This window comes from Octodon degus, unplaced genomic scaffold (assembly GCF_000260255.1).
Source record: "Octodon degus isolate 3935 unplaced genomic scaffold, OctDeg1.0 scaffold00010, whole genome shotgun sequence".
Classification (NCBI taxonomy): Eukaryota; Metazoa; Chordata; class Mammalia; order Rodentia; family Octodontidae; genus Octodon; species Octodon degus.
The window spans coordinates 27086301-27099826 of record NW_004524586.1 but is presented as its reverse complement, the minus strand read 5'-3'; the positions used below and the strand labels follow the sequence as shown (position 1 = coordinate 27099826).

Genomic DNA, 13526 nt, shown 5'->3' with positions numbered 1-13526 from the left:
GATCACACTGTGCTTTTACCTTTCATTTTGGGGGGAACACCACAGTGTCTTACACGTTGGCCATACGACTTTGTGTTCCCAGAAGGCAGGAATGTCTACTGCTGCTCTCCTCTCCTCTGGCTCTTCCCACTCCTGAGCCTATGGGAATTCTACTTCCGGAACCACTGCTGTTGTGTAGATTGCGTGACTCACTGTAGCCAAGGGTGAGAATGGGGTGACAGCTTTGGCATTTATGGGTCAGTGTGAGACCTTGGGTTTGCTGCTTCAGCCAGAACCTCAAGCATGGTGTTGAGATGATGGTCTCAAAAAATGTATACAGAAGGATGAAAGAAGATTCTGCAGCATGGCAGAATGTTCTTCCTGCCCCATTCGCCTGGGCTGGGGTTGTAATATGAGCAACAAGTAAACTTTCATTATTTTACATCCTGAAGATTCAGGGTTGCTTGCTATACCATCTTAACTTATCCAGTCCTGCCTAATGCACTTCCTCATTTTGGAACCCCCCCTTTCCCTCAGTCACCCCTGAATATCCATGGCTGACCTTCTTCTTCATTTTAGTTAAAGCGTCACCACCCATCTCCATCTATCCACCAGTCCGAAAAATCAGTCTCTTCCTTGGGCTCTGCCTGGCATCCTCTTTGTCTCTTCCATACATGTATTTATTTGTTCACTGTCTCTCTGTTACCTGCCCACAAGGGCAGATACAGTGCTGTCGTAGCAACTACCTTTTACCTAGATCTAGGGAATGGCCTACAAGAGTGGTGCAGTGGAGGGAAGGAGCTCAGAGGACAGGGAGAAGCCTTGCTTAAGGTCACATAGTAAGTGAGTGGCATGTGGCTGTCCCGGTCACCACTCTTCTTGGGAATGCTCTTTAATGTTGAGGTCTAACCCTTGAGTCTGTGGTCAAAGGCTCGGAAAGATGTTCAAGACCTCTTAGTCACAGCATTTCAGGGAATTGGACTGCATGGGCCTCCAATTGCCAGGAGGCCTGGCAGAGAGAGGGCTGGAGAGTGGATCTATGCCAGGCTCTGGTTTGTGTGGGCTTGGGCCTCTGTGTCCTCACCCGTGAGATGGCACTGATCACCCTGCCTCTGGGGGCTAGGTGGCTTGCAGAATCAGTGCCCAAAGCTGGGCCCTGGGCACCATGATCAGAGCCCAACCACAAGGTGGTTTCACCGGCTGCACTTGATGATGGTGTTGCTACTTCGTTCCGAAGGATTGCCAAGGAGCAGAAACTTCAGCACAGGCAGGTCTTCCTTGGGACTAGTTTCTAGGAAATTGGAGCTTTGCGATCTGGAAGTCACTGTTTGCAGCTTTCTCCTCAGGCCTCCCGTCCCTCAGTTCCCTTCCTCACCCCAGCAAATTGATTCTTGGGAGAGGGCTCAGTGCTGGGTGGTCCCGAGGTGGCCATTGCCCCACCCCAACCCCTTGTGGCCCCAGAATTACAGCAAAGCACATCAGGAAATCTATTTCACAAAAGCAAAGTGCTTTTACACTCATTTTCGAAGTATCATGATAGCTCTAGGAATTGTCATGTAAGGACCCCATGTTACAAGAGCAAGGCCACACGGGCAAAAGACCCATGTGGCAGGACCCGTAGCTAGATTTGCTGCCTTTGCTTGTAGGACTCCAGCTTTTCCCCTTATGAGAACCCAGCCCCGAAAGAGACTACACAGCTAGAATCCAGAGAAGGAGGGACCTGAGGCTGTCTAGAAGAGACGACTTTCTAGCTACCTAAAATAAATCATGCGTGAATTCCACTTCACTGAGTTTCACTGATCAAAGTAAGGGATCATCGAGAAAAACAAATCCTGGGTCTTGGGGACCACTTGAGAACAAGTGTGAAATTTTAACTCAAAGCACTCGGCAGGGGCCGGTGAATCAGGGTGGCACTGCACACTGACACGGTGGTGTCAGCTTTGAGGGCCATACAACTAACTTTCGCAGACTTGGAGAGCGGGCCTAAGCCTCTGGCACTGGGGCTGCCAGATGGAGAAAAGCCAGGGCTGGCTCCTCTGCCCAACACACGCAGGGGCAGAGGTTCCCTCCTGTACCACCCAGCCCTGTCACCCCTACACTCGCCGAAGGAAACCAAGCATCAGTGCCATCATAACCGGAATTCTCCTACCAAAGGGATGGATTCATGTTTTATTGAACACTGACTATGTGCTGCAGATTCAGTGGGGAGCACGTACCACATGCCCCAGAACGCAAGAGGTCTTAATGCCTGAGGTGTGGCTCAAGGGGATGGACTGGCAACTGTGCATCCGACTAAATGGGGCACAGGCATTGGAGAAGATTGATCTACTGGTGGTGAGCGTGTAAGGGAACGCTTCCTAGAGAACATGACCTCCAGCTGCATTCAGAGGGGGGCAGCCATTTGTCACGTGGGAGGTTTACATTTTTCTCATTCAAACCACTTCATCAAGGTCCTTGGAGCACAGATTGGGTGCCTCTTGCCCAAGGCAGAGGACGGGCTGAGGGATCTGCCACTCCTCCCTGAGGCTTAGCTCACAGTGTGGCAGATGTGCCCATGGGGGTGAGACTTTGTTCATTTTTGTACACAACCCACTACAAGGAAAGTGGACCCCATTGGACTCCAGGAACCATGTAAATCCTAGGTGTTCATCACCCATGCAAGCTGCTGGACAGCAGGAAGGCAGGCTTAAGTGGGGTCCTCCATAATGGCTACACAGGTCCTTTGCTTGCTCTTAAGCACTTGTCTGAAGTAGAAGGAGCAAAAATCTTAGCAGGCTAGCAGGTAGGAGAGGAGTAAGCACCACTGTCCAAGCCTGGACTTCTCTCTTGCTGTAAGACCTGGCTTTCTATTCTCTAGTTCCGTTCAAAAGGTCTCTGCTCAGCGAAGCTTTCCAAGTCTTTAGATTTTGCCCTAGCCTCCTCCTGGCCTCAGCATGTAATTACTAACTTATGTGATTACTGATTAATGTTCTCTTTCCCCTCTCATCTGTAAGGTTGTTGAGGACAGGGACATTTCAGTTTTTTCAGCCCTGGGGATGCTTGGCGCATATTTGGTGCTCAGTAAATGTTTGTAGGATGAGCTAATAATACACAGCCACGTAGTCATGAGTGCAGCAAGAGTGTGTGGGTGCTTTCCCATTATCCAACACCAAATGTATTCGCAGGTTCCTCTGCTCTTTTAATCTTCTTAGCATCCCCCAAGCTCTGATCAGAAGAGCCTGCATAAACCTGCAGATGAAGAAATCAAAGCTCATCCCAGGCCCAACGTGTTAGAGATGCTCAGAGAACTGATGCCTGACTCCTCCCTGGTTTTGAGGGCTCTGTGCTTGGACTGCAACTTGGAGTCACCTGAGGACCTTGCAGGGCCCCTACTGGGCTCCAGGGACTAGGGTAGGGGACATAGATCTAGCTACAGCTGGGGACACAGACAGCTGGACCCTGCCTACATTTTGCCCAGGAACCATGAGAAGACCAGAGAGGGCTGGGCTTGCTGAAGGGCTCACAGCATGTGGAAACCCTACCGAGAGCAGCAACAGGCTCCAGGACAGGCCACTGTGCCTGGTGAAGAGGCACCTTCCTTTGTGGTCCCTCAATTCTTCCATGCAGAGCAGGTGCCTTCTCAGCCAACTGAGAGGAAGAGGCAGCTTCTCAGACGCAGCCTCAGAGCCCCTGCACAAGTCTGCCTGAGGACAGTCAGAAGTGCTCAGTTTCCTTCTCCCTCTGGTGTCCCCATTGCTGGGGAATGACGGTCTTACATGCAGATGCAAGGGCTGGGACTTCTTAGCAAGACACTCTACAAGTTTGGGGCCTGTCCAGGGGCAGCCACTGGGTGGCATTTCTGGAGGCTCCCAGGGGAAAGGCCACCCTTTGAAGCCCCTGCAAGCAAGGAGCAGCCTCAGTTGTCCTCCCTGCATACCCATTCCCGGCAAAGCCTGGGACCCTCCCTCTGTGATGAATGTGGAGAAGCAACCAAATGTCCCTCATTAATCACCGGCTCCGTCTGGCTCCCTGCTTGATGGTTTTCAGCTGACTTGAAAAAGACCCAATTAGATCAAAACATTTTGACAATTTATCTTATGGCATGAGCAGGTCCAGATCAAGGCTATGATTTCATCGTCCAAGAGGGAGGAAGGAATGGGGCGTGGGTCACGCACAGAACTGGGGAATTGAGGGGGTACCCCCAGGAGACTTCTTGTGAAGTTGTAGTGTAGCCCACCTCCAGGTGGCTGCTGGCCCTGGCAATCCATGATGTGGGACCCACAGCAGGATGACCACATCCTGGCTTAGGCAGGAGAGGCCTGTAGCAGGGGAGTCCGGGTGGGGTAAAGCAAATGGACAATGAGAAAGGGCCAGATAGCCCAGCCAGCTTGGCATTAGGGTGTTGAGCATGGTGCAGATTTTGAAGCTGATATGTGACTAATGAGTCCTGTTCCAACTCATGCACACACAACGCCTCAGGACTGAGGCCCTCGGCCTAGAGGCAGGCTTCTTGACTTTCTAGTGGTCAGGCCTCCCGGAGCCAGGTCCTACGGTTGCCAGCAATTCCTACCTTCATTCTGCAGAGTCACAAACAGGCCAGGACCTCTGCTGTGGCCCACACATGGTGCGAAGGCATCTCCATGTGACCACAATTCTTGGTTCCTGTGAAGTGCAGCTTTGGCTGGCCCCTCATTTATGGCCCAGCAGTTCAACAGCCACCCACAGGTGCCCATCGCTTACTGAGGTTTGTGGCTGCCAGTGACCCCTGAGGATGCCTTAGGAATAAAGAGCAAAGTGAGTGTCCCCCAACATCTTCATTTCCTGGACCCCAGGCCGAACATGAAGGGTGTGGATAACCAGGTTACAGAAATCAGCCTGGCTTCTCTTGCCAGGGTTTCTAGTGGGCCTGGCAGGCTGGGCAGGGTGGGCGCACCACCTACCACTGCCCTCTCTGGTTCTATCTGCTTGCTTGGAAGAGGGAGCCAGAAGTGTGGAGCTGCTCAAGCCTGCTGAGGAGGGGTCACAGTGGACAGTTCAAGGAGGGGGACCTCCCCAGTGGAGCTGTGAACCCCAGACTCCTCACTCTCATTGCTCCTGCAGTGGACACCTGCAGCTAGGCACTCATGCTGAGGACATGGCCCGCATGCTCCACTTCTGTGGCCTGTTATGTCCTCTGTAGGTATGTGTGCACAGACAGGTACTAGTCACACACTGTCCCTCGTGCTCTCTCCATCTTTCCCCTACTTCTTCTCTTACACTCATATGTCCTTGCTCTGTCCCAAGTCACCCAATCACCATGCGCCTTCATCATTTTCCCAAATCTCCTCTACCACACACACAAATGCACTAGCAGGTCACCCTTGACCCACCTTAGTTGTTTCCCACTTGCCAGGCAGGCACGAGGCACTCACACTTGCCCAAGCATGTGCACAGGGTACACACATGTACCCATCTTGCCCCCATACAGCAGCTTAGGGACAGCACCTGGCAGGTGGCTTGGCACTGCTGCAATCCTAGGAGAGCCTTGTAGGTGAGGCAGGGCCCTTCAGGTCTGCCCTCTGCTGATCCTGCACCCTCCAGGGTTTCCCACCCAGGTTGCCCGACTTCCAGTTTGCAGGAGTCCTGAACGATGCATCCTCTCTAGCTTCTCTTTTGTTTTTTTCTTTCAGGTGCTTCTTTCTTTTTTGTATCTTTCTGGCAGGGGTCTGTTCCCTTCCTGGAAATCAGTTTTTCTCTGGGTTTTTATGCCTTGAGCGGGATGGACTTTCTCCCTAATTTTCTCCCGTGGGAGCCCACGTATTTGCTGGTTCTCACATGTGATTAGCCCGGCTACCTGGAGGTGCACAGGCCCCACATCCAGGAGGTGCTGCGCAGGTCTGGCTCATGCTCTGGATGGAAGACTCCCCCGTCTCTCCCTGCAATGGCTCATGGGGAGCTAGGGCTCAGAGAAGCACAAGCATTGCTCCAGAACAATCTGCGTATGCAGCTAGGTGTTGTGCACCTGCTGCTCTTGTGCACTTGACCCGGCTGCAGTGCTGCCTTATCAGATGGGGGCTGAGCTATTACTTAGCATGCTTTTATTTGCAAATGACAGAAACCCAATTCAAAAAGGCTTAAATGGAAAATAAATCAAGTGGCTTAGGTAACTCAGAGGACTGGGGGATTGCTGCTGGGGATTTTGATGGCTGCTGGATTCTCTCTGCCTCTCCTTGGACATTTCACCAGTTGTCTTGTGCTTTGTGGCTGCCAACAGCTCCGAAGGTGGAGCCTCTAGGAAGCAACGCAATCACTCCGCTTCTAGACTGGAAAGAATGAAGGAGCACATCTCTGATTGGCTCCTGCGGTGTCATGTGCCATCCCCAGGACCTTTGCTGTTCCTCAGGGGCATTCTGTTGTGAGGAGTGCCCTCTGGGAGTGACCCCACCCCCATGGTATTCCTGGCAGGCCTCTGAAGGAGAATCAGTACAGAAGGGAATTCATGACCACAGACCTTTGCTCCCTCCCCATGCCCCTGCCCGTCACAGTGATCATAACAGTGCTTAGCAGCTGCCCAAGCTCTATCAGTTGGCCATCCCCTTGGCCCAGCTCTGGGTCTGAGGCCCTTACTTCAGGCCCTTAGGAGACTCATCCCTCTGTCCTCATGGGGCTCCAGAGGGAGATGGGTGGAGGCTCCTCAGCCTCAGGGCCATCCCTTTGCAGGTGCTTACTGGAACTTTGGCAGCCATACTGACCTTGTGTATGTGGTCCTGGCTTGTCAAGGAGCACGTCTGACTCCAGCGAAGTACAAGGTCCTGCTGGGCAGAGCTCTCCTCCCCTTTCCTCTTTTGATTTCCATGTGGCCCCTCAGAATTGGGGATGCTGGTCCTTCTAGGTTAGTAATGGTGGAGGATGGTCTATACTAGACCCACCTTAGTAACACAAACGCTTCTGGCCACCAGAATCCCAGTGGGAGACTTGCGGGAGTCAGTTAATACAGAGAAAGGGTCACTATCTTCAGATAGGGCCTCACCCAACAGTTGGTTCACTTTCCCCAGAGGATTTCGATGGTCCTTCTGGAGGAGTTGGCTTGGGTGGACTGCTGCCTTGCTGGGTGAATAGCAGTAAACAATTCCCCCCTCCCATCAGCACCATCGCCACTATCTGTCGTAATGATGTATGGAAGTAACGGTCACCAGCTGCCCTGTTTAGCCATTTTCTATGCCCTGGTCATTGTATTCACTTCTATTCACATGTCACTAAGGACTCACACTGGTCCAGTGAAGTTTTTGCTTGACGTGCGAAGAATCAAAGGCTTGATGAGGTTGAGGAACTCTTCTGAGGTCCAGGGTTCTGCCCAAGGTTGAGACTCCAAGGGCTCGGCTCTTGATCATGGCACCAAGTTTTAAATCATCCAGGACTGGAGATGCTCAGTAATTAAAGATGATGCTAAGGGGTCACCAAACCATGGAAACTAAGTAGCTGCTTCAAACACTATATATGCACATTTCCTGGTGTGGAATGGGTATCTTAGAAATCTAAGACCGTGGGTTCACACAGGAATATGGAGTTGTATGCACTCACATACACACAGATAAAAAGGCCTGAAAGAACTGACTCCAATCTGCTAACTTGGGAAAGGAACTGCATCTGGGCGAGAGCCCTGGGTTCTTCATCTATATCCCCGTGACTTCTAGGTGACCTTGCCTTCCTTATTCCCTGCATAATTATAGAGGAAGCATGTACCATGGCTACAACAAGAGTCCAAAGAGTCTGGTTGCTTGGTTGTATGTCCTGGCTCTGCCACATACAAGCTGTGTGACCTCTGACAAGTCACATGGTCTCTGTTTCCAGATCTGTAAATGAGAGGCGCTGTCACTGCTGTCGCCGCCACCACCACCACCACGATGGCCACTGTCGTCACAGTAATAACATATATGATAAGATTTTCCAACCTTAACATCACTGCCATCTTATGCTTAATTCTTTGTTGTGGGGGACAATTCCATCCTTTGCTGGGTGTGTGACAGCATCCCTGGCCTTGAGCTGCCAGCTGCCAGTAGCACTGCTGTCTCCAATCATGGCAGTAAAAGCATCCATGTGAAAGGGGGTGTGAAAGGGAGTGAGTTCCTGCAACATGCTCAGGCTGGTGCCTGCACAGAGCCAACCCTGGCTCCCTTGAATCCGATGGCAGAGGAGGGTGAGGGGCATACGTACTAGCCCTGTCAAATGCGGTGTGATGGTTGGTGCAGGGCAGAATTCATGGCTAATGGTTAGGGCGCTTGGGCTCTTCTGTCTCTGACCCTCAGTGTTGGGTGACTTTGGATGCAGCTCACCACGTGGGGTCCCAGTTACTTTGTGGGGCCTGGTGGGAGGCTGAAAGCCGCAATTCCAAATGCAAATGGCTTCTGGGTCCCCAGGAAGCTCTCCTCCATCCCTCAGAGCCAGAGGTGGCAGGGGCTCCGTGCCTGGCCAGCTCCCCTTGCAGCTGCTTGGCTGCAGCTCTGCCTGGCTGGAATCCTTCTCAGGGATGGCCCCCTGCCTCCCTCCACAACTGGGGAGCAGATGCGGCCGGTGGCTGCTGCCCAGACACAGGTGGTACCACCTGCCACAAGTTCCTCGATTCTTGATCTTCCTACAATCACTTTTGGCCCCCAAACAATTTGCTGGGTGAAGGGAGAGGAGGGCCTGGAGGAAAAGGAGGAAGAAAGGGAGGGCGGTGGGGGTGGCACGGGGTTAAGAGTGGCCTTTGAAGTTTGCAACCATCTTATAGAAAACATCTTCAGTCATTCCCCACTTGGGTGATGTCAGGAGAGCACATTACCATCCTGAGATCAAATGCAACAGCAAGAATCACTTGTTGCGCACCAGGCTCCAGTCATATATCAAGTATTCCAGGCACACGCAATTCGTAACTTTCCCCGAAACAGATTGATATTTTCCTCTTCCACTTTCTGGGAAGAGACATCTGATTTTGCTTCAAGTGCAGTTTGGGAGGTGACAGGGAAATTAAAACAGGGCCAGTGCGTGCACGGCGCTGGTCACGCGTGGAGGCTGTGCTCCCTGGGCTCCCTTTGGGCTGCACTTGTCAGCCATGCAACAGGACAGGGGCAAAGAAACCCAAGGGGTTCAGGCGCTCCCGAATTTGGCCCAAACACTGAGTAGAGCAGCAGGCGTTGTTCTTATTGTTGTTCTGATTGTGGTTTTGGTTTTTGCCTCCATAAACATTCTTGTGTTTCTTTTTGTTTTCTGATGGGTTTGAGTTCTCAGCCTCTTTCCAGTACAGATGCAATTAATGTCCGGTGAGGCCAGGGAGATCAGGAGGCAGGGATTTTGTCCTGGCTTTGCCTTGCACATTGTCAAGGCCAGAACAGCCTTACAAATACTAAGGACCAGAGTTTCTCCTTTATAGACGAGGAAATGGGAGCCCAGAGTGGAGATGAGACTGCCCAGTGGCCCAAGGCCTTGACTTCAGGCTGTGTGTCACCCTCTCCTGAACACTGCTCTGCTCAACTGTGGATAGAGGATGCAGAACCCTGATGTTGCGCCTTGCAGGGACTGAGAAGAGAGGCCCCAGAGAGGAAGTCCTTGCAGGAACTGCATTATCCTAAAGCAAGGTCCAGGCCAGATCCCTCCTTTAGGAAGGTGAGGAGAGGAGCAATGTGTCTTTTACTGCAATACATTTTTTAAAATGCAAGCATTCCCTTTCTATTTTGATCACAGCTTTTAATGTTCTGGCTCCACCACAGGGCTGACGTCTAGCTGGGCAGTCCCTTCTCTGCTTCTCTCACCTGCCTTACATGTGTGATGGCTGCCCACAGCCTGGACACCTTATTCACCATGGAGCAGACCTAGGTCTGTTTCTAGAGCCCTATACAATGCAGGTTCAATGAGTGTCTGGGGATGAGGGGCAGGGCGGGGTGGGGCAGGGCACTCAGAGGCAGAGCACTGTGGCATGGGCCCAGCCTGGGGAAGAGTTCAGGCCAAGGTTGGCCTTGCCCAAAGCCCCTTGGCACAGGGTATCTGATTCATGCCTCCTATGAAGGGGTGGGTGCTTGACAGCTGTGGACGCATGGCCCTTAGTCACCCTGAAATGGCATTGTAGGGACTCTTGAGGCCAGGTGCACACACCGCAGGCAGTGTAGTGAAGTGATTTATAAGGAGAGAGCACAATGTAAAGTGAATGTTTAAGTTTTCCAAAAGTTATTACAGTAAAAGACACATCACCATTAATCTCCTATCTCAGTTACTTTTCTCTCCTTGCTGAGACAAAATACCTGACACCCAACATTATGGAAGGAAAGGTTTATTTAGCTCACAGTTAGTGGAGGTTGCAGTCCATACTTAGCTGGCTCCAAGGCTGGGTGACATGGCACAGGGAAACACTTCAAGACAATAGAAGACAGTAAAAGCATCAAGAATGAAGGGGGAAGCAAGCCTCTCTCCTTTCTTATAAGCAGGCTGCCCCCACCTCCCACCAGGCAGGTGCAGCACTCGCACCTTCTCTCTGCCCTCCTCTCGCACAGCATAAGGATGTTTACAAAGCGAGGACCCTACCTCCCTGCAGAGTTGCTGGGTTGAACTTCTAAACTTCCCAAATTGACACAATGATCAATCAGTACATCTGTCCTTGAAAGACCACCTAGAGAACTTTTTCCTGTATTTATGTGGTGTGATTAAAGACACAGCGAAGGCTGTTGCCAAGTGATACCCTGTGGAAAGGTAGACCAATCACAACATGACACGGAGTCCTCATCTGCTTTCTTCACCAGATCTGGTACCAGCAACCTTTGACTCTTCCTGAAAGTCAAAATAATCTTGGAAGGTAAGCATTTGGAATTGATTGAGAACACTGAGGCAGCCATGACTGCACAGCGAGACCCTCACGAAAGGGGACTTTGGAACTGCTTCAGAAGCAGGAAGAACAATGGGCTAAGTGTACCTAAGGCAAGACAGTAAATTAAGGAAGACTAAAAGTAATGTGCCTTTTCCTGTTTCCCATTTTAAAAATTTCAACCTTTACTGTAGTTTTCTGGCACAACACATATGTGGGCTCTACAGCCAGTTGAAAGCATGCAACTTGCATGAGCGATAAAGCTCTACTAACTCATATCCTGGCTGAGAAGTAGACCTTTCTTGCCAATGCTGGTGCTCTTTTCTCTGGCCTTGCCTCCAGCCTGAGATCCAGAAGTGCATTCCACTGTTCTCTTGATTTTACACACCCCTTTACTATGTTTCCATGTGTGTCCCTAAGTACATTGCTTATTTTTGCATTCTGAACAGGTTGGATCAGACCACCAGATTTCCTATGGCTTGCTCACCTTCCACTGAAAATGACATTGGTAGTACTCATCTTTCTTGTCAAGCCTGCGTTTCATCCATCTATGCTGGAGAATATCCTATTGTATGCATTCATTGCAATACTATCTCTTTTTTTCTCCTTTTGAAGACTGTTTGGGTTGTATCTAGTTTTAATGCAATTATAAAAAGTGCTTCTATGAATATTTGGATATATCTATGAGTTTTTAGAGAATATGCAGGTTTCTAAGGTTATGTGTGTATATGTGAGTTTCTATAAGATAACCATGTAGAAATGGAATTTCTTGATCTTGGAGAATATTCATCTTTCAAACTTGATGAAACAAAGGTATAGACCACCCAAGCCTTTTAGTCAGAATATCCCCCAAACACCCTTCATGTCTGGCCTCAATATGTCTACACTGACAATAGACAGAAGTAGGACCTTGTGTGTCTCAATGTGGTGAGGAAGAAAGGACAATGGGGACACAGGAAGGCCAGAGTGGGAAGTGGGCAGGGAGTGCTTTTGCAAAGAGAGATGCTACACTGAGTCATGGGAAAGCCCTGAATCAGCCCAGCTATGGCAGGGACAGTCATGCCCAGAGAGGGGAGATAGGCCTTATGACAGAGAAATCTGTAAGTTGGCAATGTCCTTTCCATGGTGTAGGGCCAGGCTTCCCTCTATTAATTCTTTACAAAGAATTGTTTCAGGCATTATTGGGAAGGGCATCAAACTTGAGTAACATTAAAAGCCTTACACAGCCCTCATCAGATTATTTAGAGCAAGTGTTGAGGGAAGCAGCTGCCGACTGCTTGGTGCTTCTCGGCTCTCTAGCAGCCTTCCATTTGACCCATTCAATTTCCCTTGAAGTCCAGGAGAGTCCTGGCCCCATCCAGCCCGCATTCTGGGCACTGGCCTGGGAACTAACCGCCAGGGAGATAGTGCAGAGGTGCAAAAATGATGCTCAGGAACTGTGCCCTTTTCTCTTACGCAGAAAGCTGCCCTCCTACCCTAACTATTCCTAGCTAAAATAATCACTTTGCTTTTCAAAGCCAATAACTTCTCAGAAGAGTCCAAGACCAGTACATTTTTGCTGGAAACACACAGAGACAAAGCTCCTACTCTGCTGTGAGCCCATGACCTGGGATTTACTCGAGGAAGTGAAATCCTTATCATTGTTTTAAGGGGAGCCTGATACTTTTCTCTCATCTCTGTCTTTGCTGTTGACAGCCAGACACCCAGGAAAGCGTGCAAACACAGTTATCCATGGCTTGTTACCAGAGATGTTTATCACTTCTCAGTGCCATGGGAGATATGCAAATGTACCTAAATGGGGCATATATTTTCCTTCTTGTTCAGAATGAATATTTCCAAGCAGTGTCTGACATCAGTAGAGTGGTGACTCAGATTTTCCACCACTGAAGCCCAGATCCACACATCAAAACTGCTAAGACAATGCTCTGTGATGTGTGAGCTCCATCTGACATGTGGCACACACACACACACACACACACACACACACACACACACACAGTCCCATACGACACTCACCTTGGCTGTCCCTGGTCCTTCTGTGGCAGGTGTTTGAATGGTTTGCTTTGGGCCTCCAAGAATGAGAGGTTCAGCTCTAGCTTGGCCAACAAGGAGCCATACATTGTTAAAGAAAGCTCCTCACCTTTTCACACAGCATTTTGATTATCTGAAAAATAAATTGCAAATTTCAAACAATGTGTGATGTGAAGAACCCTGGACTAAACAAAATCCCTAATGGAATTCTGGTATAGGATAAAATCTGTGCCGATTTGTTTGAGGTAGTATTGGAAGCACCCAGGTTACAACTTTCTGTGCTCCTTCCCAATTATAAAAACCCCTCAGGTCATTTGAAGACCCTTGAGCACTCCAAGATCTAGAAAATACCTTAAAGTCCTTTCATCTTTGATGGTATGAAAAGCTGCAGGAAGATGGCTGGGTTGGGGATGTGGGGTGTTGTGACTGAGGTATGCTCCTGATTTTGTTACTTCTCACTGCTGCTGCAAAATGCTCAACACTTATTAGTTACGGGAAGAATGGTTTATTTTAGCATACAGTTTGTAGACATTTCAGTCCCTCACCAGCTGGTTCCAAGGCAGAAAGGTAGAGCAGAGGAGAAACAGTCCATGGCAGGGTAGGCAGGAGACAACAGTGAGCCATCCTTTCCCTTTTATCCCATTCAAGCTGCAAGCCTATTGGATGGTGGTATCCACACCCAGGTTAGGCTTTCCCACTGACCACACCCAGAACTTTGCTAAATGGA

The 13526-nt window shown here is 50.1% G+C and overlaps 1 protein-coding gene across 1 annotated transcript in view; it reads right to left on the bottom strand.

The window, feature by feature from the left end:
• The window catches only part of LOC101584473 (lethal(3)malignant brain tumor-like protein 2), a 68641-nt gene extending 55753 nt beyond the window's left edge, over positions 1-12888 (bottom strand). Inside the window, exon 1 of the mRNA XM_004625753.1 lies at positions 12785-12888. Coding sequence (XP_004625810.1) covers positions 12785-12888 — 104 coding nt within the window. The remainder of the gene's footprint in view (positions 1-12784) is intronic.
• Positions 12889-13526: the final 638 nt, after the last annotated feature.